This window comes from Falco cherrug, chromosome Z (assembly GCF_023634085.1).
Source record: "Falco cherrug isolate bFalChe1 chromosome Z, bFalChe1.pri, whole genome shotgun sequence".
NCBI lineage: Eukaryota > Metazoa > Chordata > Aves > Falconiformes > Falconidae > Falco > Falco cherrug.
In genome coordinates this window covers 14,705,473-14,731,092 of record NC_073720.1, presented here as the reverse complement: position 1 = coordinate 14,731,092, position 25,620 = coordinate 14,705,473, and the positions used below count along the sequence as shown (strand labels likewise).

At 42.0% G+C, this 25,620-nt stretch overlaps 1 protein-coding gene across 2 annotated transcripts in view; it reads right to left on the bottom strand.

The window, feature by feature from the left end:
- The window catches only part of EGFLAM (EGF like, fibronectin type III and laminin G domains), a 78,581-nt gene that overhangs the window by 29,551 nt on the left and 23,410 nt on the right, over nucleotides 1-25,620 (bottom strand). For both annotated transcript variants that reach the window (XM_055699429.1, XM_055699431.1), the window contains exons 5-12: nucleotides 21,832-21,949; nucleotides 21,432-21,567; nucleotides 15,125-15,291; nucleotides 6,568-6,683; nucleotides 5,970-6,306; nucleotides 3,427-3,527; nucleotides 2,055-2,155; nucleotides 870-1,014 (exon numbers count right to left, since the gene is read on the bottom strand). In XM_055699429.1, the coding sequence (XP_055555404.1) occupies nucleotides 870-1,014; nucleotides 2,055-2,155; nucleotides 3,427-3,527; nucleotides 5,970-6,306; nucleotides 6,568-6,683; nucleotides 15,125-15,291; nucleotides 21,432-21,567; nucleotides 21,832-21,949 (1,221 nt within the window). The remainder of the gene's footprint in view (nucleotides 1-869; nucleotides 1,015-2,054; nucleotides 2,156-3,426; nucleotides 3,528-5,969; nucleotides 6,307-6,567; nucleotides 6,684-15,124; nucleotides 15,292-21,431; nucleotides 21,568-21,831; nucleotides 21,950-25,620) is intronic.

Below are 25,620 nucleotides of genomic sequence, written 5' to 3'. Positions count from 1 at the left end.
CACACCCTCATAGCATTGGTAACATGTATCAACACCTGACAGATACTGAAACCCTTTCCTCTGTCATTTCCAGCTGAGGAGAACTCAATGCACAGCATTTTTTTCAGTGTGTCTGCAAATGAAAGTGTAAAGTAACAAGATGTTGAAGCCACTTTTTTTGCTGGGCTAGGGATAGCAGGCTAATAATGGCTATCAAAGGGAAAAGGAAAGACATCTGAAATAATTTCCAACTGCCTTCTTGTTTCAGTGACTTCACTTCTGTTTTCTGGCCTGGCAACTGATGAGCAAGTCCAGACATCTTCCTCTGTTATATTTTTTCTTGGCAGCCTCATACGAAATTGTTGGTGTTAACATAAGTGAAGACACAATGTCTGTCTCCATTACTGTACTTAAATCTATGTCCATGGCATACATGTCATTACAATTCTGTATACAAATGTTGTGTGGCTATATGCACATTATATTTAAACATATATACACGCATACCTAATTTTTGTGGCTGAGGAAGCAGAGCAGCTCCCTGAGGCTTGAAAAACAAAGCAATCAGGGACAGTAGCTGTAAAACCTGCCAAACTGTTAACAGCAGCCTGTACCTGAGACTATTGAAGTGTAGGAGAAGGGCAGCACAGCAAGTATGGAGGACAACAGGGAAACTGATGGGATTCAGCGCTGGGATATTTATCTCTGTGATTTCTAGAATACATATGTGGAAGAGTAATCTGTACACTGATCTTGGTTCACTTAAATGTCCCAACACTGATAAATAAAAATGTACTTTTAAAATCTGATCAGACTTCTTCTGGCAAGAAACAATGTTATCATAACCTCGAGCGAGCCCAAGGTTGAGCTGCAGGTGCAGGGTTACCTACCTGAGACCTTCCTGTCACTGGAGCATCGTTGTCCATCCTGAGCCAGCCATTCACCCCGTCTCTGAACAGTGTGATGCTGTGCCAGTTCCCCAGCTTGATTTTGTTTTCACTCGTTATGACTGCAACTCCAGTGCCACAGTTGAACCTGGGAGCATGAGACAGACAGGGCAAGGTGACAATCTTACAGTAACCAAATAACTGAAAGTAATTTTTAGATTCAAAATACTCCCTTCACTCCTGGGAACCTCTCTGTTTCACATTGCATATTAGCAGACCACAGGAAAATTAGACAGCAGGTCCACATATGATCTGTTCTAAGTCTCAAACTTCATTATCTGTCTTTCTCCCATGGAGAAGATTTTGCATTCTCTGGCCACACCAAGTGCATTGCAAAGCTTGCCAACAGCTGAAACTGTTTCAGGATGGAGGGTATTACAATCTGAGTTCCTGCTATCACAGTAATTTCTCTTGGGAATTTCTCTAGCTCCCTGGTAAAAGGCAGCACTGTATCAATAACTCTGTGATTCTATATGAAGCTCCGTACTGATTAAGAAAGAGACCTCCAGGAGCACCTCTGTGGAGCTGGATGTGGAGCATTTTCTGACTGCTGTTCAGTGCAGGTGAACAGGAACAGAACTAGGGCACATCACCCACTTTGTTAGTCCCCACTTTCAGAGGACTCACCCTCCCAAGTAAGGAGATCCTTGAGATACTCTTTCACATGCTTCATATCTATGGGACTGCAAGAAACTCCCTCCGTCTTCAATTAAAATACCTGCAAATCTTATCTAAACAAGGGATACAGGATGAAGTTCCAGGCCCTTTGCTGGAATTAAAGTTATGATTTTGCTACATTATTTGCAGGCCCTTTTGCTGTGAAGAAAAAAAGCATTGACTATGTACAGCTCAATACACCATAATCTTAACAAATACCGTGGCTCACTGGCATTCCTGATAACATAGCAATGAACCCCAGACTAATGCCTTGAAGAAAACTGAATTCAGCAGGGCACATGTCCACACACTAAAGAAGGCTAAGAGAAAAAAATGTTGAAGAATACGGTCCTTTTCGTGCACTGCATGGGGAAGGAGTCGAAGACACAGCAGATATTTATCAAATATAGCAGTACCAGGAGGCAGCAATCGCCGCTTCTCTTTACACCTGGTGTAGGGTGGAGGTTTTACCTGAACTGGAGGCTACGCCGGATGATTGCCAGAGATATAAAATCACCACGGCCGTGTTCATTTTCTCCACAGTATAGCAGCAAACCATCTTCTGATTCTGCCTGCAATCATTGCATCAACATAAAAAATCAAAGTCCAAGCCTCAGAGTAACAGATAAAAGCAAGCAGCATTGGGGGATTTTTCTCCAGATAAGGGACAGCATTTTTCAAATGGGGTTTTTAACTTGCAGGATCAGAAATTGCTGATCAGTTTTGAATACTGCATTTGAAGAATCCAGAAAAACATTGCTTTAATGTTTAAGGGGTTTAAGAACATCTATTTACAGTATGATACTACCATACTTAAAAACAAGCCTGAAAGCATTACAGACTGTCAGACGTGTCCCATATGGGACCTCTGAGCACAAAGTCTAACAAGGATGTCCTAGGAAGCCTGTTTAGTGTAGACACATATCTTACTGCACATGAATACACACACCCTGCTTCACACCTTCAGTGATCCTGACACTTTTCAAGCCGAACAACCTGTGCAGGCAGGATTCCTCCATATGTGCACGGCAGCTGACACAGCGGCTTTTCGCAGCCATCCTGCATTTTACACTGACAAATCGCCAGAGAAGTGTTAGTTCACTGCGTGAGGCCACAGACTGCTGCTCCTCTGGTGACAGTCTCACTCCTAGGCTGTGAGGCTGGCAAGTCTGCCTCTCGTGGGAGCAGGGACGCATCCGAGAGCTCGGCCACCCTCCCTATAGGCATCCCTACCAGTTCTGTCCATAATACACAGACTGCATTAACACAAGTCACTGTGGGATGTACCCCATAACTTCAGACATGTAGTTTAAGTAGTCCAGTATCTTGCATGTATTGGTAGCTAGTGCCCCAAACTTCAGGGGTGGAAAATAAATCTTGCAGGGTTAGAAAGTAACTCTGAATACAGGGCAGTACCCTAGTCAGTACAAGATCACAGTTCCTTATATGCAGAGATACTTCAAGCCACTTCCAAACTGTAATTCACAAAAAATTCCAGGTATACTTCAGCCTGTAGCTTATTCACAGAGCTCTAACCTTGCCAACATATGTTGTTACTGGTCTGCAACATCAGTACTGCTAGTTCCAGGGATCCTGTCATGCGTTGCCTACCAACAATGGGTGTAAATACTTAAGCTCAGTTTACCAACTTCATCTGCATTCACTGAAGGTGAAGCCAGATCTTTAGAGATGAAGATTATGCATAGGCTCAATTTATAAGTATATCTTATAAATTGAATTATAAGCTATACTGAAGCTAAGTTTTTGTTCCACTGTACAAAGCATCAAAATAAGCAAATAAGATTTAAAGCTCCTATGTGAGCTTGGAATTGCTTAAACTTACCCTGAATTCAAGGGTAATTTGAAATGTCTGATAGGAGTTTTTAAGTGGTTCAAAGGTGATGTATGAGTAGCCAGAGAACTGAGGATACTGGATAATAATATCTGAAAAACAAAGACAGAAGCAAGTTTTCTTTCATATAAAAATGGATATACACATTTAGCACTAGATAACACCAGGCAGAGCTCCTCCAGAGACAACCATTAGTCAGCAGCAGCCAACAATCAGTTAACTATGTCCTCCCACCACCTTTCATAACTAATTCCTTTATTCCCAAGGACCTGGTGGACTTGGAAAGAAACAGGGTATGCGGGGCCAAATACTGCTCAACAGTTTAATCACTGACTTCAGTGGAACCCTCTCCAGATTTTCGTCCTTGTTACAGAAGACAGAAACCATCAACTTTATATTTATCTTCTTCTGAGAATTCATTGAACACAAAGACAACAAAGTAATTTTCTGTTTTGTGGGACAATAAAAACATATGCTGGCAATGCAGCCAGACTCTACACCGCATTAGTCACTGCTGCTCCATAGCTGCTGCATCCAGCATCTGGAGAATCCTTGGATGGCTGATAAGAGCCCAGCTTCTTCCAACATTTCCCTCAGGCCAGCTCAAGGCAGAAGCTAAACGGAGCAATGGGGAGAAGAGAGTCCCTGCAAAGCATCTCTCCATCACTGTCTGCAATGGTGGTCCTTCACATTGCTCTTGTCAGCCGGCATTATCAATCCTCACCCCCTGTAGTCTTATGCACCCTGGCTTCAGCACAGGAAAAGAAAACCAGAGGGATGTCTTACTGCTACCTTTGCAGCTCATTTTCCTAAGAAGCTCTGAGGACAGACACAATTTCAGGCCTGAATTCTTATTTTTGCAGTGGATCTAAGTCTAATCAGGAAGGAAGGATTTTTGCTATTTAAATACTGACTAGGTTTTTCTTGAATATTTGGATCTGGATACAGATCTCAGCTTTTTTGTTTGCAAGACATACATTTTAGGCTGTGGTGAAGAGAACGGATGCTATAAACCTGAATGCAACCACAGCAGACGGCAGTTAACTCATGCCCTGATCACAAACAGAGCTGACTGGACCAGAGCTCCATGCAGCTGCTGATGGCAAAGAAAAGACTGTTTTCATTCAGATTAATATATTGTTTAATAATATTGACTGCTGTGAAGAAATTCAGAACAAGGGAATATTGGTACATGATGCTACTGCTTACCAAGGAATAGTGTGCTGCCTTGTTAAAAATAGTGGGTTTGGCCTGATGTTTGCGAACCTGCTCTACAAGTTGTATACAGCTGTCAGTTCAAATAAATCTTTGACTTTTCACACTTGATCAAGGCCAAAAATCACATCTGCAGCTGTTCCATGTGACTGAGTCACAACAGACTGTTTTCAGAATGAGCTTTCTTTACTCCAGCACCCGGAGGGGAAGATCAAACACCCTTGGTGTCTGTATCCCCAGTGCACAACACTGCATCATGAATGCCTAACACTAGCCTTCAGAAGAAATGTGTGTCCCTGATGCTCTGCTGTGCGGCAGGGCCTTGGCAGGTCAGATCAGCATGCAGAGTGACAGATCAGCTCGCTCTTAGCTGGTAGGACAGCACCACTACAAGCAATGGGACACCTTGTTTGCACAAGCTCTGGCAGTCACCTGAGCCCTTGGCCACCAAACCAGAAGAAAAATTGCTCCCGTGGTGGGGAAAGCAAGTTGACTGGCCCACCAGGTGATCAGCTCAGTGTCAGACCCAGTGCCAGGGCAAGGTTAGGTCTGCAGAGAGGACAGGAGAGTGGCAAGGGAGGGAGAAGCTGATGGCCTCCTTCAGCTCAGCAAGCCCTTTCTCTGGCTCAGGTACCCTGCCGGGAGGTGAGAAGATAAGTGGCAAGTCCTGATGGCAAGTCCTGACGGAGACAACACCACCTCCTCACATTGACCCAAGCTTCAGGTCATACTTTCTGAACTGGGAAGGAGTATTGTTCCTCCCTTGCCCCACAACTCCAGAATTTCTGCCCTGCAGACCATGGGGAAAAGCCTCCTCTGGAGATGGTTTTACTGTGAGGGCTCTGTCTCACATCCCTGCTGCAGGATCAGCATCATCCAATGGACCACACTGGGAATGCGGGTGATTCAGGGCTTCAGCTGCAGGCAAAAGGTAACGGTCAAAGAGGGGTTGAATGTCCTTGCTGGAGGATGTGGATGCTATGGCTGGACTCTGCCAGGCCTGGGTGCCTACCAACACACCTGTCCCCATCACCAACCCACTCCTAGGTGGCGGGAGGAGAATTAACCTCCCCTGTGCACTTTCACATGGGATCTGCATTCAGCTTTATTAAAGAATGACTTCTTCATGCCCAGCTGAGGAAAGAGAAGCAAAGGGGCTGATGTCTGAACTGGGATGTAGAATCTGTTGTGTTGCTGTCCTTAGGGGTCCATTAAGCCCAGCTGGCTATTCCCGAAGTGCACTTTGGTCAGTTCATTGCACAGCCACTCCTTGCCCCAGGCAAAGAGAAGCCAGCAGCAGTGGGCACACAGAAACCTACCTTCTGTACATGTCTCTCCTCCTTTTCCCAAGTTGCAGTGGCAGCGTGAGCCACCACGGTCATAGTCGTTGATGCAAAAGCTGTCTGCAGAACAGATGGTCTCATCGCAGGAAAGATCAAAGAAGCGTGCGGCAGAAGACATGCTGCCCCGCCTTGCTGCCCGAGCTGTAGTTGCCCTCGGTGTAGTTGAAGGTCGTGTGGTGGTGGGAGTGGAAGTAGTGGGCTCAGAAGTTGTTGTAAGGACCCGTGACAGGAGCCTGGAACTAGACCCTGGTGGGACCTTAGTTTCAACCAGAAATTTTCTGTTGCCTCCTTTAATAGCAGGAAGCGGTCTGAGCTGAAAGAAAATACAGAAACAAAAACTCGGTAAAACCTAAAGTGGAAATGTTAGGTAAAACCTAAAGCTATGGAAATGAAATTAATACCTTCTAAGATACAGATCCAAGGCAACTCATCCTCACCAAAGAAAAAGAGACAACCACATCATTACATCTAAGCACACAATATCAGATACTAAACTTCCTGACAAGAACGGACACTTTAAAATATCAAAACTATAAAGAAAAAAGAAATGCCAAAGTGAAATCTTGAAATTTACCTCCTCTATGTAAATGTCGTAGTCTGAGTCATCAATATCAAATCCATCATCATCACCAGTCACTGTGTCCGTGATATACTGATGGCCATAGCTTCCACTTCCTAACTCCTCAGAGCCTAAAAAGACACAACTGGCACATTGACTTCATTTATTTTTTTTCTTGCTACACACAGCAACTTAGGTCTTTACCACCCCCTGATTCACCACAATGAAATCTGAAGTGGTGTTAATGTTCATACTGTACAGACGATGCAAGTGTCAGCCTGGAGATGGGAGACGCTGTCCAAGTGATACACACGTAATTTAAAACAAAGTGAAGACCTTAATTTAGTCACTTATAAGTGACTAAACAAACCAAGCAGGCAAAGCTCAGCTCTCCCACTGCAAACTGACTTTTATCCATGATTCTTCCAGGACAACAGCTCTGAACTTTTTTGGTGTGGACAACATTTTAATAACTGAATTGGTTTTAGATCAAACTTTTCCCTTTTATAAATAATACAGTCCCATATTTGCCCTACTGGCCACCAAATAACTGGCAGAGCAGACAAAATGCATCCAGGTCGGGCTTTTCTGGCACACTCTGCTTATGACTGGCTGCAATGCTCCTGAAATTAGCATCCTAAGTGTATTTTTAGGCTTTCTTTTAAAATGCAATTTAGCACCTAAAAAAAAAAAAAGACACATGCACAAACATAACTTTTTTTTCATGTGCAGAATCTGCTTCTGCCTCTCCCTGGACCGCTGAACCGCGCGGTGAAGGACTCTGGGCTGGGAACAGACAGTTTAGATGGTAAGAGGGTCCTCGCAGAAAATATCTGTGTTTTCTGCACTGTACATAGCAAATTCTTCTTGAACTATGGATTATGCTTTTTAGTTATTAAAATTTACCAGAAGTCATGAAGAAAGATAATACAGGTAACTGCATCACTATCATTACTTGTCACTTCAGCAAGGATAAGAATAGACAGACATTAGATAATCATTAAAACAACTGACTTCTCACATTTGCCTTTTCCATAAAATATTTTGTGATCACTTAAAAAAAGCGCAGGTAACCTTTACTTTACACAGCCTCTGTGTGAGCTGACCATATTTTGGCAGCCACAAGCTGCACGTATTTCCTAGTAAGTTATCAGGTCCTTCACACAGCAACATGCAGAGATGCAAAGACTTGCTAGGCAGTGGCTGTCTGCAGAAAGGAGACCTGACAGCCCAGGAAATGCTGCTTGATGGTTGTGAGAGCTTCACTGCCACCACTGAACTACCCAACAGAGGCATCGAAAGCTAACGAGACTCAGCAGAGTTTCAGAGGGAGCAGTGTGGGCGCAGTGCTATCAGGCATTTGAGCCAGTCTAACTGGGGTCAGGATCTCCCACCTCGGTGGAGAATAAAGGAAAAATATCTCACTGATCTGATTCAGGCAGGAGAGCACTTGTCTAGATCTTTTTGTACTGTCTCCTCCTTTGCTGGGACTGCAACCCAGAAATCCTGGCAGACAGTTATGAAACCATGCATACGTGCACCAGACACGAATGCATGCCTGGCTGGCTAACTGGCTACCCACCGTATGTTCTGTGGGAGTTGCTTATGAACAGGCTTTACATATGACATCAGCATACAGAAAAATAAGAGGTAAATGGTAGAGGTAATGAGGCGTACACAGCTGCAACAAAAACAGCATGCTAGACTGGGAGAGAATGTGTACAAGCCTTTCCCCTCTAACACGTATACTTAATGATCTGTAAATAATACAATTTAACTGTATATTAAACAGAAGTATTAAGCACAGAGTCCTACCAACTGAGCTAAGCAGAGCACCGATAGCTTTACAGCTGGTAATGAGATGAGGCCAACCAGACAAACTACATCCAGATTATTTCTGCTAGTTGTGATTACACAGGCAAAGGATTATTCTTGGAGAAACCAACTGCACATTTATGGACTGGTCCCAATCCTGCATTCATCAGAATAAATTCCATCACATGGAAAACGATAGGTATTATCAAAAGGTGGGCAAAACCTTTTCCTCCTAGTATTCACTTGTATAGTCACTCAGGTTAATCACCACAAAAGGATGAATTTACTCCAGGTAGAAAGGTAGGAAGAATAAAGTAGAGTAGAATAGCATAGCATAGCATAGAATAGAACAGAATAGACTGGACTAGACTAGACTAGACTAGAATAGTTCAGTTGGAAGGGACCTAAAATGATCACCTAGTTCAACTGCAAGGTTGACCTCTTACATCCATCACTGCAATAAAATCTTATTCTTTGACAACAGTGATTTTATAAGACGTGCATTTCTACTAACGAATGTAACTGTGCAAAATTTCAAACATAAGCATTATACATATGACTTCCAGTTTTACAGAAATTAAGCGAACAAAGTAGAGCCCAGCACTAACTCAGCTTCCCAGGAGATGCAGCAACTTTCAGTTTACTGGAATACTGTTGCTTTTAAGTCAGGTTTGCAATATTATTTATTGCCTTTATATTGTGTGTCTGAAACTATTTCAGAACTAGTTCAGTTCTTCTAACAGATGAAACTGTAATTTACCTAAGAGTAACAGAAGCCATAAAGATAAGTTAGGAAAAAGAAAGAAAAAATAGCAATCATGTGTCAGGGAAAACAATCTAATCTGTATACAAACAACCTGTGATACACAAACTCCATTTTCTAATTTAGAAGTCACAAACTAGAAAATAAGTGTCTGTTGTAGTTCAAATTCTACCACACTTTTTCTCTTCTCAAGCAAACTTTCTATTGGCTTAATTCGGTTTAGGTTCAATAAGGATGACAGGAATTAAGCCATACAGAGAATGAAGTATCTTTATATTCACACAAAGGAAATACTGGGTCTTGGATTCCCATTCAGATACATACACTTTCTTACATGTATAGACATGATTTTAATGCCATGCCAATTTTACAGAGGTGTAACTCCTGACTGGAGTAGAGTTATCACTAAACTACATCAATAGCCAAGAGCATGCAACAAGACTAGGAGAAAGGCAGTTCCCCAAGCAGAATATGTGCCTCTTTCATCTGGCAAACCAAAATGTTCCATGCTTTTGCAACAGAAGACCTTAGAGGAAGAAATGTACCTGCTATTTTAAACCAGGGAATATTTGGTTGTAGACCAGTAAAGTATGGTTTATTGTGGCTGGTAGAAATGACCGCTCTGAGACCCTTCTTCAAAGACCTTCCCAGAAGAAGTGTAACTTCCTAATATCCAGAGGTCTCCAGCACGGCCACAGATCACCATTTTGTTCCTTCCTGGCTCCATCTGAGTTTCAGCCAGCACATGCTACATTACTCTACCTGCTGATCTGTGAGCAGTTTTGGTAACACATAATGCACCTGGGAGCAATGAAGTCATGGAGATGTACTCTCTGCTAACTACACCCGAATTTATACCAGTGAGTACACACACAAATGCACAAATGACGAGATCATCTAACAGCCTGCTGGCTTCTCAGTTGCCTTGCTCTTCCCTACATTTGGTGTTTGCTTACTGGGTATGACATGATAGTCACATGCAACATGATGCAATAAAACTGCAAAACAAACAGAAAGTAGAGAAGATAACAGGACTTTTAAAGAAACCCACACACAAGCTCATTAAAAGCTGTTTTGTTTTGGTGTTGTTTTGGTGGAGAGCAACAAACAACACTGTGTGGTTTTGGTGTGCTGTTTTGGTGGAGAGCTCATCTCATAATGGGTGGCAAATCAGGGACAATAAAGCAAAGTGGTACTCTGCAAATACCAAAATAATGACTACAGAGATTATAAGCATGCTATATTTCATTAAACCAGTATTTCGGTGTACACGGAGATGAAGCCTGTTTAAGACACTCTACCAGGTCCTATAATCCTGTCTTACAATTAGTCGGAAAACCTGTGGGGGGTCGCGAACTTTAGACAGCTTCTTTCCAAATGATCAGGGATTTAGTTATACCAAAGAAATCTTTCTCAAAACAAACACAAAGCCACACAAACTTTTGCTTTGCTGATCAGGTGGCCCCCAGCATACTGATCAGGAGGCACGGGAGGGTGTAGGAAGTAGACCACCAGGCACTGCAGTGCAGGGAGATTGAATGGAAGTGTTAAAAGACTGATCACCTTCATTCAGAACCCCTCACAGGTCTACAACCAAAATACATCAGGGGCATTTAATCTAGTTTTATTCTTGTCAGTGACTCACAGTGAGGCACTGCATATCGCTTGGCCCATCTCTTGCTTTTTGTCCCCGTCCCTATAAATACAAACGCTGACTTTGTAAAGCCTTTGGAGATCTGTGGGAAACAGTTCTGTGGAAAGCCTCTATTTGCTGTCTCCAGGACACATCACCATCATTCACATCAAGGTTTGGGCCCGAGGGACTGCCCTTTTCCTGTGCCTGAGCCTCAGCTGACACATGCAAGCACCATGCAGAGTATTTAAGCACCTGCGCCAATGCCTTGCTCAGTATGAGTCTGCTGGTGACAGCCAGGACCAGAGGAAGGGATCTACCCCGATTAAGCAGCCACTCTTGTCACATTTGCTGCGGAGACAAGCAGGAGGGTATTTTTAACAGGAGACGCTTCCTCTGTTGGTCTGGCAAAGCCCAAGGCTGGTGACCTTCCAGGCACAGTGCAAACCCCATCTGTTTCCCCAGGAGACAAAGGATATTTAAGCAATGCAGGTGATGACACTTTGTTTGTTTGATTTGTTGGGATAGTTTATTTTGTTGTTGCTAAACTGGATATGTACAATCTTTTGTTTTCAAGTAAATTGTCCATGACACATTGAAAGATTTGATAGAGCAAAAACCCAAACACATAAGTGAAATATCCATAATCTGCATTTTTAATTAAGAAAGGCAACAAAAATTGATTTATTACATCATTTCCCTTTAGGAGAAAAAAAAAAAAAAAGAAACCAAATAGATCAGAACCCTTGGGGAGACTTGCCTTCTCTTTCCTCCCTGAAAATGGAGCAATGTAACAAAAACCAAGGATGCATTTTTTACTAGTTAAGGCACGTGTAACTGCTTATAATCAAGGCCACATGTTCTATTTGCAAAGACCTTGGGAGGTCTGTCACATTAGGTGATACTGTCAGCCACCCTTCAGAAGAACATTTTAGCAAACAAAGACAACCGTTTCTTATGCTGACATGAAACAATGCAGTCAGGAGTACTGCAAAGCCAGCCACCTTTTAAAACCAAAATGAGACAATTACATGTGAGAATGAGATAAACCCCAGCAGAAAACATCCCCAAGTAGCATGGACTGTGTCTGCAGGATTCATCTCTGTCTCAGCCTGCCTAGAAGGTCCACTGTATCAGAGGTAACACTGGGAATTTGTTCTTCAGTTAAAACAAGCATCAGAAACACATAATTTTAAAATAAGCATAAAATCCCAGGATATACAAGCATAAAGCTGCAATTTTTTAAAAGCCAAACACACTAGGGACCTTAGTGCCAGCACTATGTGGGCTAAATGTAAGGAGGCAGATACTGTATGAACTCTGCCAGCTTCCTAAGATATTTCAGGTATTTCTGAGGAATACACAGTCAGTCAGAAAATAGCATCAAATATCTGTGGCATGCTTCACTGTTTACATGGGAGGAGGAACTGTGGTAATAATGAAGACAGTAATTCCTGTGATGTGCACCCTGAAGAGCAAAGATGCTTCAGTTTCATGCCAACTGTCATGAAACTCTTCCAGCAACAATAGGTGGGTAAAAGGTGTCTGCTGACACTTTGAAAGAGCTGGGCATCTGGTGCCACATGAGATGCATTACGGTACTTGAGACATCCCCAGAGGACTGTCAGGTGTCTGGGAGATGCCTGAGAAGTGCATGCCCTCCTGCCGTGAACAGCTGAAAACCACAGGACCTAGAGGTCCTTAAATCCACCAAATATCTACACCTGAGCGAGCAACTGAAGTGAATGCTTAACTGGGCCAAAGAAGGTAACTCCTGGCTTTCTGGCTATTAGAAGGGGGGAGGCACCTGCAGATACATCATGTGAACTGGGAGTGAGTTTTACTTGAGCATAGCATGCATTTGTTCGTTACATGAATCTGGTCAATGATTTAAATCACTCTTCAGGGTTTTTTTAGTGTTTTGGGGGAAAATAAATCTTTAGGCTATGCACAACTTCAATCAAGAACATTTTTTCACAACCGAAGTTTGGCTTTTAGTAGCACAATGTGCTTCTGTATTTGGTTAACCTCAAACCCAGTTTGTTAGACAGACATTGCAAGCAAAGCCAAGTGAGAGCTGCTACACTCAGTTATACTCTTGCTTCTAGAAAGCTGCAGAACTTACTTCTAAAGGCATGCATCCTCTGTCACCTTTGAACATCACTCATTGCTCTGCAAAAAGGTGATTGTGAAGACAGGTACCTGCGGGATAACACAGGCTTCCATGCATAGTGGCTACTGCAGCCTTTAAGCCTATTTACAAAATCCATCCTGGAAACCAAGAGCAGACTGGCAAAGGAACCACATTTGCATTTGCCAGAGGGCCCAGAGCCTGCCCCAGTAGCACAAAGCTCAAGTGACTTGGTGCAGGGCTGGAGCACATCACAGGCATGACGTGGCCCCAAGCTGGCGGAGCTCTGTCCACTCATGGAGGGTCTCCACCAAGCACTGCCAGCTCCTTGGTGCAGGGGGACCAAGCTCTCAGTCACAGCTGCACCCGTGTGCCTACCATGGACCAGCACAGGGGTTTTGAGCCTATTTAGAGAGCAGTGCAACAGGCATAATACGTTCACTATTCAGGCACAGAGAATCAAGCTCATGCCCCCTACGCATCTCTCCAGAAATCAGCATTTACATACACTGGGTGTGAATTTGATTCCAAGCTCTACTGACAAAAACCCATGGTTCAGAGCCATCTCAACAGGTCTCTGCAGAACAGGCAGTTTCCAAAGATCAAGTGCCTTTCCTAGAGTACTGCAGCAATAAGTGCAGCATGAAGACTACTCCATCCTTATTAACAGTGGTAAACACTTCATCTTTTCTGACCAAAGAATGCAGCCACTCATATCCAAAGATAAACTGGACAGTGAGGAGCACACAAGTATGCCTGAGGCAGCAGGAGCTGAGTCTGGAGGATCCAGGGGCCAAGGAACCCCAGAGTATGTGGCACCTCAATGTTTTTCAAAAGCATTTGTTTCAGAAGTTAAAACTTACAGGTTCAGCAGTCATAACAAACTTCCTGGAAACCGTTCAAGGGATTTATGACAAAAGGGAAACAAGAATGGAAACCACTACATAACAGTCAATGAAAACAAGGGATTCCAAGATAGGGAGGCAATTTAGAAATAACTCCTTAGCAGGTTAGATTGGTGGATCACTAAGGAGGTGGTCCATGTTTCCACTGCTTGTAAATTCTTCTTGCAGAGTGCACAATCCTACCTGAATACCAGCTGCTCATTTTCTACCAGTTAATTAAAGATTATTTGCAGTGGAGCATGCAGATGAGAAAAGGAAATAAAACAGGTTTTTTGCTCTTTTTTACAGTTCATTAATCTGCTAAAATTATATGCAGGTATCTTCTCGTGTGGTATTCTGTCCCCTATAAATGACTCCAGAACTGGAACTTAAAAAAGTACTGAAACCCTTTAAACACAGTAAAAAGTTTGGAACATTAAGGATATAGCTCAGTTAGTCCCCATACCCTGCCAGCCTTGGCTCTGCCTCCTGCATCGACTCAGTGGCAACAGATGTGATTTGTACAATTTCACATGTGCTCTGTGTCGGCTTGGTTGGGATTCTCACATACAGCTATGACTCTGGGGGTGATGAGGAGCGATAGCACCTCCAAGTCAGCCCACAGAGACTCTAGCACTGACAGAGGATTATATCCCAAGGAAGGCCATCAGCAGATGTGCACAGGACCTGTCCCTTATTGCAGTGTGCATGGCCTACATTGCTGTACAAATGTACACTATAATAGTTAACAAGCTGTGATTATTCAAGTATGTTTGAATGCATTTTCACATAAATTTTTTGCTATGCAGTTTTTTGATCAAAAAGATATTCTCACTTCTTCATATCATCATTTCTACAATTGTGCTTAATAGTTGTAAGAGCCTTACTCCTCAGAAAACAGTATAGAATTGCTTTGGTCTTCGCAAGTTGTTTAAATTATAAATGTAATACATAAGGTTTAGATTCAAAGAACAGAAAAAAAAATATGAACAATAGACTCATCTCTCTCATTTCTCCCCATGATATTCATTTATCAGTTCTGCATGAAACTAGCACAAAAGTCAGTAAGTAGTGATCCAAGAATATCTGCCAATGACCTCCAGAGCAGAGAAATGGCATGAGAGCACTTCTCCCTCGTGCTTTTCAAATCTTTGATTGTGGCTTGACTTTCACAGGATGCTGCAAGCTCTATGGACAGGATGCAGGGATGTCAGACTGGGGGTGCCTGTGCTTGGAGAGTGACGCTTCCCACCAGTAGCCCTCCATGGGCTACCGCAGATACACTTTATTTACAGATATATTTTATTTTTATACAGTTTTAACTACAAAAAGGTGGTTCTACTCACTGAACATTCGGATGACATCACTTGGGGCACTGGCAGGGCTGGATCCATAGGAGTTTGTTGCTCGGACGGCAAACTGATACTTGGTGTTTGGGACAAGTCCTTTGAGAACCATGGACTCCATCTGGATCTGCTGTCTTATTACCGTCCAATTGCTGTCAAGGTCTGGCCTTCAAGATCAAACAAAGCCAAGATCATAAATAATTAAAGTTGGCTTTATAAATTAATTGCCTCTAAATTATCCTGGGAAATAGGCAAAATAAATGAGATATAAGCCTATTAAATGATCACTGAAATCATTCGCTTTTAAGAGGCCGGACTATGCAACCATTTGTTACTAAGCTGCAAAGCCTGTGATATCAAAATTATACAGTGATACAAAAACAATATTCAGATGTTGCTTATAAAGCCAAAGAGGTAGCTTAGAGGATGGTTTGAATAATCAGGTTCTGTTTATCTGTCTTCATGGATTTGGGGGTTGCAGTTCTCAAGTGGAGGTATATTACTTGCAGTTCTCAATCCCCTATTTGGCTCTATAAAGCAGTATTTCACACACCAAAAAAAAACCAACACCCTCAAAAAAAAAAAACAAAACCCAAAACAGAACAATAATGCAGAGAACCTGGCCTACGTATGTGGATTTTGCCACAAAATTTCCATGTCTGCCTCTGGACAATGTGTGTGGTTAACTCCTGATTCATACTGGAAGCCAGCTGCCAATAAATGCTTGCTCTAAGGGCCATTATAATCCATCTTAAATCAGTACAAAAGTTCGGTCTCAAATGTTTAAGTTCATATGCAGAGGGACACTGGAAAAGGGAGGGCTACTTCAAATACTTTCAGAGAGTATTCTGATGCTTTCACACCATTTATACTCCCTCTAGAAGTGGTGTCTTCTTACTAAAGAGAGAACAGAATGAGAAAGTAAATAAACACAAACAAAATTAAAATGTAAATGTTAAGTCTAGGCCACCCAAAGTATTCAAATTGAAGCCTATGAAAGTAAAATAGGGACAGAAATTACTTTCAGAGAAAATTATTCCAGTGTCCTTTTCTAAGATGTCCTTGTGATATTTATTACAGGAAATAACCTCCAAGTGCTCCCTTAATCTACCAGTGTTTACATAGGACTAGCTGCAAATGTCTCCAGCAGTCTTCCAATGAAAATTATAGCACAAGGCAGGCATCTTGCATTTGTTTATTTACAGCTGGAAGGAAATGCCAAAGCTAATGTATGTTTTCTTTTACCAGCCAATACAAGATTTATCGATCACTGAGCTTTCATTGCTTTGTGCCAGCCGGGCAAGCGCAGTGACAAAGCAGCAGCTCCCAGCTGCCTGGCTCCCATGCACAACAGCACACAGGATGTGAACATTTCATTGTCTTGCTAAAAATAAAAGTAAAATCAGACAAATGCACAAGATGTAAATGACAACTGAACAGACCATCTTAAGCCACCCTCCACCACCACTTCCTCATAGACAGGAGGGCATTTATTTTGGCTACTCTTTCATTGTTTCCCTTCTTCAAGGTTTGATGCCTGGGCCAAAATGAAAATATATAGTGTTTTCCAAATGAAAGCCGTTAACATCGCTTCCTTCCACATGCTTGTTTAGTAATGTTTTTAATTTTCCTGGACACATCTCCTTCTGGCTCCAATTCCAGTCCAAGGAATTCCTGCTAGCTCAAGAGCTGCCTCACAGTCTCTTTGCAACAGACCCTGCCAATGTCTGCACTCAAATGGAAACACACACCTCTGACAGAGGGACGCCAAGGAGGTATTGCACTCTACATAGATGTAGAAGGTAACACAAACTGTAGACCAGCTTCGCCTCTGCTGACTCCCTCTCGCAAGACTTCCTTCTGCAGAAGTGAATAATGAAGGAAATGTCTGCAAACCAGTAACTATGTGCAGCTGAAGGAGAGGGACAGAGGAAGATATATCACTTGACCTTTGCTACTTCTCCAGAACATTCTCTCTGTGAACAAATAGGTACAAGATGAAAAAATGGCGAACAGATGGGGAGAGGAACACAACAAACTCAGCTGGTGACTGTGTCCAGGGCTAGCCAGCTCCTGTGTTTTCTAAACTGGGAATGTTGGCTTAAAACTTTCTCCATGGTCCTTTCCTGCATCAAATTTCAGCTTGTGTCAACTTTTACACCGGAAGGGCTCATTTGGATACCACTTTCCCTATCTTTCTGCAGCGCTACATTCCCCAGCACAGGTCTCTGCCCTCGCAGGGCGGCTCCAGACATTGAATCTGTGCATGAGGGAACCAGACAACTTCCATGGGCATTTTCCGCTCTTGAAGTTACAGCTGTACATCTGCAACATACAATGCCATGCAGTAATAATCTGCCCAGTGACAAAGTCCACATTTTTAAGATAATAAACATACAGGTAAAGTCAATAGGACTGGATGGATATAAACCAAAGGCAGAATTCTGCCCCAAACATACCCAAAACATGTGGATTATCGCTTTACATTGTAATCTGGGGACTGATTCAGCTTAAGAAAGGAAACCTTTCTGATGCAGAGGACAGCAATTTTATACTCACTTGAGCTTGCTCTTAAAATCATCTGGAAATTATTTAACAGAGTGAAGCACCTGCTAGCAATCCAATTTGGATAAAGTTTTTGATTGTTCTTTCCTGCTGTTTGTACTCAAGTGGCAAATTTATCTCTACAAATTTTTGTAAAAAATATTCCCACAAATAATAAATATGGTGACAAGTACAACACATTCTTTTTCACTACGGAGAAGACTCACCGTAGAAAATAATGCACTATAGGATATTATTTTTAGTAATTATTATTATTATTAGCATTATTGTGACATTTTGTGTGATTATTTCTATGAACTATATCAATCAACATGCCAGGTCAACTCTAAGAAAATGAAAAGTAGATAATTTTCTAATCTCATTCTTTTGCTAAATATTCCCCTGATGCTGTCTAACATTGTTAAGCACACTTCCTCTTTAATTTATACATCTTCCACTCCTCTTCCTTCATTAATTACCTTTTCAAGGATTTAATGCTCACAAACAGTGAGGAAAATGTTGAGGCAGATAAACCTGTTTCATGCATTAATCAGGAAAACAGTATTAAAAGTGTTTTTGCTGGACATCAGAGGGTGTCTCCCCAGTCAGATCTGTTGTTTCAGGTTTTTTACAAACAAAAGCAAATACGATTGCCTAGTTCAGTGTAGTGCCAGGGACAAATAATTCAACACAGAACGTATTTAGGGATACATCTTTTTGGGGGGCAAGGCTTCAAACTAATCAAGAAACCTGGCCACAACACTATGCTGAACCTGTTCCACCCTAACATCTGCATACTGATATTTCTCCCCAGTTTTATCAGCAGAACCTGCCCAGTTCATTGTAGTTGAAGTTTCGCGCTACTACCAAAACACTGAAAAACTTTCCCTTTATGTCAGTATTAATATTGAAAGTTGTTGACTTCATCTATGTATCTAGGAGATGAAGAGGAAGTGACCTCATCTTTTTAGGGCACACACTGCTGGAACACATCTGTAGATGCTAGCTGACTACAAAAATTTGGATAGGTTAGTTTCCAAGTTTAGAAGATTGGGTAGGCATCCAACAGATTAAGGATTTGAGTATTTGGAGTATTTGGGTGAAAATATCCAAGACATTTTTGAGAACTAATTTTTCATAGTACCTTTAGGAAAAACACCCAAACTAGTATGTTTAAGTCCAGGGTCTCACTTTGGAGGCTTTCATAAGAATGTTGTTTGTCATAAAGTATTTCCCAGCATAAACCAACAGACTATTTACACTGATCCTGCAAGCTTACACACACACCATCAGCTGTTCTGGATGTAACACGTTCTTGTACACATTCCCTATGAACTGTGCAGTGAACAGTGAGACCTACATTTGCCCTCCTGATTTTTAGCATTTAGACAAGTTGGGATTATGGTTTCCTAAGCATCTCCTTATAGTCAACAGCAGATCTCAGTCTGAGTTAGCCCAGCTCATCCTATATCTGAAAGGGCCTGCATCCTTCCACTGCCTATAGTGAACCAAAAGGTCCCAAGGGAAACCCAAGCAAGTGCCTAAGTTAGGCCCAAATTTAGACCCCGAGCAGAAGCAGAGTGAAGGTTAGCTCTGATTCCGATTATAGTACAGGCAAACAATTAATGTATTGAATTTTCATGAGGTTTTAAACCTCCGTATCACAGTTGAGCAAATGCAAAGAGTGGTTTTTCCTAATCTCAGTCCTTACCATGGGTTTTCTAGGGTTAAAGTCAAGAAGTTAGCTCTAAGGGGATGGAAATTATTTAAACAATGTCATAGTGTTTAGACATTTGTGCTGCACCCAAGAGAAATTACACATTTGAATAAGAAAGTAATTAATGTTGCAAAAGCACGGGATAATATTGTATTTCTTTGACATTCTAAATTTTACTTGCACTGTTTTGTTCCGGTTTTACATTGGTTTAATGTAACAGCTTTAACTCATGTCAATACGTTTTACAGTAGTTAAAACTATATGCAGCAAAGACAATGAAGCTTAAACTTAAATCTTTACCTCTAACTGCCATTAGGGCTCATGGCTCATTGAACTCTCTGCAAACATATAATCAAAATTCCAAGTCTAAGAGACTATAATCCCAAAATTAACAAAAAACCTTTCAGTTTAGCTTTAAACTGCAAACTAAACAATGTAATCAAAACATTGTGCTGTTAGCAAGTTCTTTCCCAAAGTCTAAAACCCATGAAACACTGAAATTTCAATTAATCACATCTTTTGACTTAAACAGTGAAGGCAGCTTTCCACTCCCTGGCTGAACAAAAACATTCAAGGGTGCATTTTCAATGCATCAGATGGAGACAATGGTACCCACCTTTTCCATTAGCAAGCCCCTCATGCTATGAGGGGTTGTACATAAACCTGCAGGCTCCACTTTCCAGCAAAAGGACAAAGGTGACAGTAGTGTTTTTGCCAGAAAATCCCTTCCCCACTGACCAAGCAAATGAGCAAGAAGAGACGGGGAGAAGAGGGAAAGGCTCAGATAATGATTGTGTTCAAAAAATAGGAAAGTTTCATGGTAATGCTACAGTTGAGTTTACATGATGGCCATAACGTATCTTCAGCCCTCATGTCCTGCCTCCCAGTGCAATGAACGCTGGATGGCTTCCCACCAAGTATGAGACATGCTGATTCAAAGTGCAAGGTGAATTCACAAGGAGGCTTTCAGCCAGGGGATTCTTTTCTTCCATGTAACTGAGATTCTTTTCTACATCAGTATCTTTTACATTGAAATCACACTTTGAGCACCGAAAACCAATTGTTCCTTCTGTCTGTTTCAACAACAGTTCCTTTTAAAAAAATCAATGTGTTTTTCTGAAGAATGATTTTTTGACCTTTACAGTTCGGAGTAGTGAAAGAAGCAATTCTCTCTTCTTATCCAGGAACCTGAACTAAGACCTGTCATCAAGTGTCAACCCAAAGGATTAAACTTCCAAAGGTTGAATTTTGCATTCACTGTAATGGTAAATACAGGCACAAGCAAATGAAAATAAATAGATTTCTAAGCACATACTAGCTTATACAAGCATACGAACAGTCAGGTATGAATACTTGTTTGTGCATGCAGATATAATCACCTCCTCCTGACCCTTCATACGCTTTTTATAAAAGCAACCTGATGGGCAATTTTTCACAGTTCAGTTTTATTACTGCAAATTTCAGAGAGTCCAACATAAGAAAAGAAAAAAAAGCCCCACCAACACCCCATCTACCCTAGAAAAATCTAAACTGAAAGGCCAGAATTTCCTGTAAACTTGATTAGCATTAGGATAACAAAGCAAGTCTGAGTCCTGCAAGCTCAAGACCCAAAAGTCTTTCGTCAGGTAAAACTGCCCAGCATACTGGATTTGCAGTTCTCAGATTATTTCCTATATCAGACCAGGGTACTCCTGCTCAAGGGAAATACTCTGCCACACACGCTTTTCTCAACAGCATCTGATGACAGGAGAAACTTCAAACTTCATTCACCCAGGCCTTTATCAGAGGGAACAGATCAAATGAGACCTTATTTTCTTCAATCAGAAGGTACAACCTATTGATAATTTTATAAATCAGGTTATTTCTGGTTTTGTCTTTAAATTTTTATGACAATTCAACACACATTGAGAGAAAAATTAAGTGTACTATACACAGTAAATAAACAAACCATGAGAAGAATCCATATGCAGTTTAATAGTACAGTTTAAGTAAAAAAAAACCCAAACCCAAAAATAAACTAGTGCACAGACTCCACTGCAAACTTGCCTGATAAACTCCACTGTGTAGTACTGGATGGGAGAACTTCCTTCACTCACTCCGGGCTTCCAGGACAAAGCAACTTCTGAATCAGAAACTACCACGACCTGGGGCTGATAGGGTGGTGCAGGGGGCATGCACTTATCTAAGCCAGAAGAAACGCAAAGGAACAGCATTACAGAAGTAGACGAGCTAATACACACAATAACCTAGCACCCACAGACTTGGGAACCAAACTCATAAGCTTCTCCCCTCAGCTGATGCCCCTCTAAAATCCCATACTTGTGGAAAAATAACGGTGAAATATTACCATACTGCACGTGACAGAGATGTAGGCGCAAGCGATGTGCTGTGTTACAGGTGTGTGCCCTGTCAGTTTTGCCACAGAAAGACATATACTGGGTGTTACCTTGGGATAAGGTTGTCACATCTCTGGGCATGCTGGGTCGTCCTTTCCCTGCCCAGCCATATGCTCCAACACTAACACGGTGTGGAACGCCTGGCTTCAGATCACCGATAACAACTTCCTACCAGAGTCAAGAGGAGACAAGACAAGAACATTGTGAAAGCTCTTCCATGTAACTAAGAACATTGCTGTGAGCTGGGATTTGGGAATCTTACACGGCATTTTCCATGTAACCTCCTAGGAGGACTGTCCCCAGCCCAGCCCAGCGCAGAAGCAACAAACACAAACAGCACCATGTGTTTCCTCTCAAGCTGCAGCTTCACCCCGGGGGAATCCGCAGGGATGACCTGGACCTATTTCTCAGCATAACTCACAAGGTTGCAGATTGTTTGCATTCGCTGTCCGGCTTTTTTCCTGGTGAAGTCAAAGTCACATACTATTCCCTCCCTTGAGCCACTTGCTGGCACTCCATATCAGTCTGGTGCATTTGCTTTTTTTTTGTTGTTGTTTTGTTTTGTTGTTGTTGTTATTGTTGTTGTTTGTTTCTTTGCTTTTGTTTTTCTTTTAAATCCAGAGACCACAGAAGCTCCTGAGAACGAAGCAAGCTGATGCAGTGTGAACTGATGATCTTTAATTTCTCACAGAGTGGAGACCATTCCCATCACCTCTCACAACTTTCCTAGCCCAGCTATTAGCCCTGACCTGAACCCAGCATTTCCCGTATTTGTCCTTCAGCCATAAATACAGAAAGATTAACCCACAGGCAACTACTGTAAGGGTGACGATGCTAACCTACACAAGAAGAGCTTGTGCTGCTGAATACTGTTTAGAGGAGCCTGCTCCAATGTCCAAGAAATTAGCAAATGTCACCAAAAAATTACATTCTAACACGGGCTACTGCACATAGCATGAATCTGCTTCAGACATTTATATCCAGTCTTTAATGGAGCATGTGCGTGTGTGTATAGAAATTCAGTATTCTTTACCTGCAGTCCATCTGTAGAGAGATGTAAATCCAGATTTATGAATTTTGACAGCATATACAAGTAAACAGAAACACCAGGTTCTACAATACAGACCATTTTGGTGTGAAAAAAGGCACTTACAAAAAAATGTTTTACATGGATTTGTCTTCTATTTTTCATTCTCTGATATTAAAAACATTATTCACAGTGCATGTGAAAACGCAGAGATTACCTTTCTCTTCACACTGGAGCAGACTTTAAATTTGCATTTCCAGTTGCAGAAAAACAGTAAACTATCCTTAAATTTTATTAACTGCTAAATTTCCTTACGACAGTATTTTGGACAAAGTCTCCCCCTCTATTCTTCAGGGAACTTATGTTATTACTACAACATTTTTGGCAACACCCTGCCATCTGTCAATTCTCTAGCTGTGGTTTTGGAGCTCCATCATTTCCTATTAACATGCACCACCTGATGATTACCCTGTTTTTCCATCATTCACCCTTGATCTGCTTGAATGATCTGAATTCATCTGAGAGAGACAATAACAACGCTGGAAAAGTAACTGCCCAGACAGAGACAGCAAGGACACGCACACTGAAAGATTTATCTGAGTCTTTCAGTCTTGTAGCTGAAGTGACTGAGATCTTTCAAAATGTGATCTGAAAAGCCAGTTCTGAAAACCCAGCACCTCCTCCCCGTGACAATACTAATGACTCTGCTCCTGCCATTCCATCCTCCATGCCACACTTACTGTCCATCTGTATTTCAGCTGTGTGCATTTCTTCCTGCCTGCATCCCCCTTAATTACATTTATTCTTACGAGAAAAAAGTTCTTCATAATGTGTTCTATTGCTTTCACACTATTCAGGAACCTGGCCTCTGCAGAGAGTGTGATATTGATGCACATGCCTCATATTACTACCTCCAGAATCAAGTCTAGAGTAAACTAAATAGAATGAATCTCATTGACTGCAAGAACCAAGCTCAAAGTCCTAACATCTACTTAGTTATTTAAGTTCAACACGGGTACCCCCAAAACCTCAGCAAAGTGCTCCCTTGCTTGGCTACCTGCCTCCTTCTCCTGGCAATGTCCTCTCCGTGAACACAGCTGTTGGACATACAATGGGTATCTTTGATATCAAATATTTTCTGATCTTCTAGGATCAAGGCATTAGTGAAGATGTAAAGATTTAGGACATCACCAAGCTGCCCTGACTCGTGCAATCTCAGGAATACCCACCTCACAACAGAACACTTTCAAATGAGATTCTGGAGAACAAACACATTTCCTTGTACGCCCCTGTCCGGGAGCCTGGGAGTACCTATTTAATCTTTTTTTTTTTTTTTTTTTTTTTTTTTGCTTCCATTTTGAAGAAGGGTCTTTAAACCCAAGTTTTATTCATCCCAGAAGAGACACTGTGGACTCAAAAATAAAGAATTTAGGTAGTATGTGGAAGAGTTAGGCCTCCATCACTTTTTTAGTCTTTCTCTCGACTCAGATTGGCTCTACATTTTGAAGCGTGACACCCCAAATCAGACATCACATTGCTGGTGGGGCTTTACCAGGCACCAACCTCCCTTTTCTGTCTTGCACAACACTCTTGCTGAAACCTTGCAAAGTGACATTTGGTATTTTCATCACAACCCCACATTCTTGAACAGGGTGAAGCAACACAATGCCTTCTCTGTGGCAGAGGAGCCAGATGTACCCAGAAACTGCATATCCCCCCCTGCCCTGCCACACAGATTGCCCTCCCTCCACGTGTGTTGAAACTGTAAGGCTGTGCAGTAAGCCACCTCAAAGAAACGAGGATTACAAAATATTTTCCAAAGAGTATCTGTTTTCTGTTTTGTTTGTGTTTTAATCCAAAAAAACACCAGACCCTGGATTACAGCACAGCTGCAGAAACCGAGCTGGGTTTAGTGGCACTTGATCCCCTGACAGCTCCTTCCCTGCACTACTGGTGTCAGCTGCTCGCTCCTCGTTTTGTACTGGTGTGTTTGGTGATTTGATAGGGAATGCTATTGCTCTCCATAGCTGTATCCCTGACCCAAAACTTCCCACCTTTAAAGTCTACTAATTTTTCTTGCTGTTTTTCTTTTATTATTTGCGCACGACTTCCTGAACATTATGCCCAGTAGAACAAATGCCTTATTAAATTGTACGGCACCTGCACTTCTCCTGGCCGCTCTCACATGTTCTCTATTATAAGATGATATAATACAGCTATGATACCGTATCCCCTTTGCAAATGCACAGGCACATGCACATGCAGAAACAGGCAACGCAGTTCTGCTCTTGCTATGACAGTCTCGCACAGTCCCCGGAGAACGCAGCAGCGTTGTACCTGGCACCAGGAGAGGAGGCTTAGTGACAGAAACATGACCTATGCAGACTTAACCACAAAACTATTGCAGTTTTCTGTTGAGTTTTGGTATGAATATAACAGAAAGCATTTCAGAGAAAACACCACTTCCTGAGGATTAATGACAGCTGGGAGCTGATTAATTGCAGTCAGTCGTACTTCTCCCCAAGTACCCCTCAGAAGTGTTATTTTTACCAAGCAAAAAAAAAAAGGCCCAGCATGGAACCTCAACTCTGAAATGCCATAATCCAGACTCAGCTCAGCTGGGACTGAACCAGATAGTCCTGGTTCAAGCACATCCTGAGGTCTCATCTGGGCATCAGCCTCCTACAGTCCAACCAAACTTCTGCATGAGATCCACCAACTTTGTGGGATTTCTCCATTCCTAAAACAGCACTCAGAATGAAAGAAACCAAGGTTTTCAAGAGGCTGATGATGTTGGGAACTTCCGTTAAAC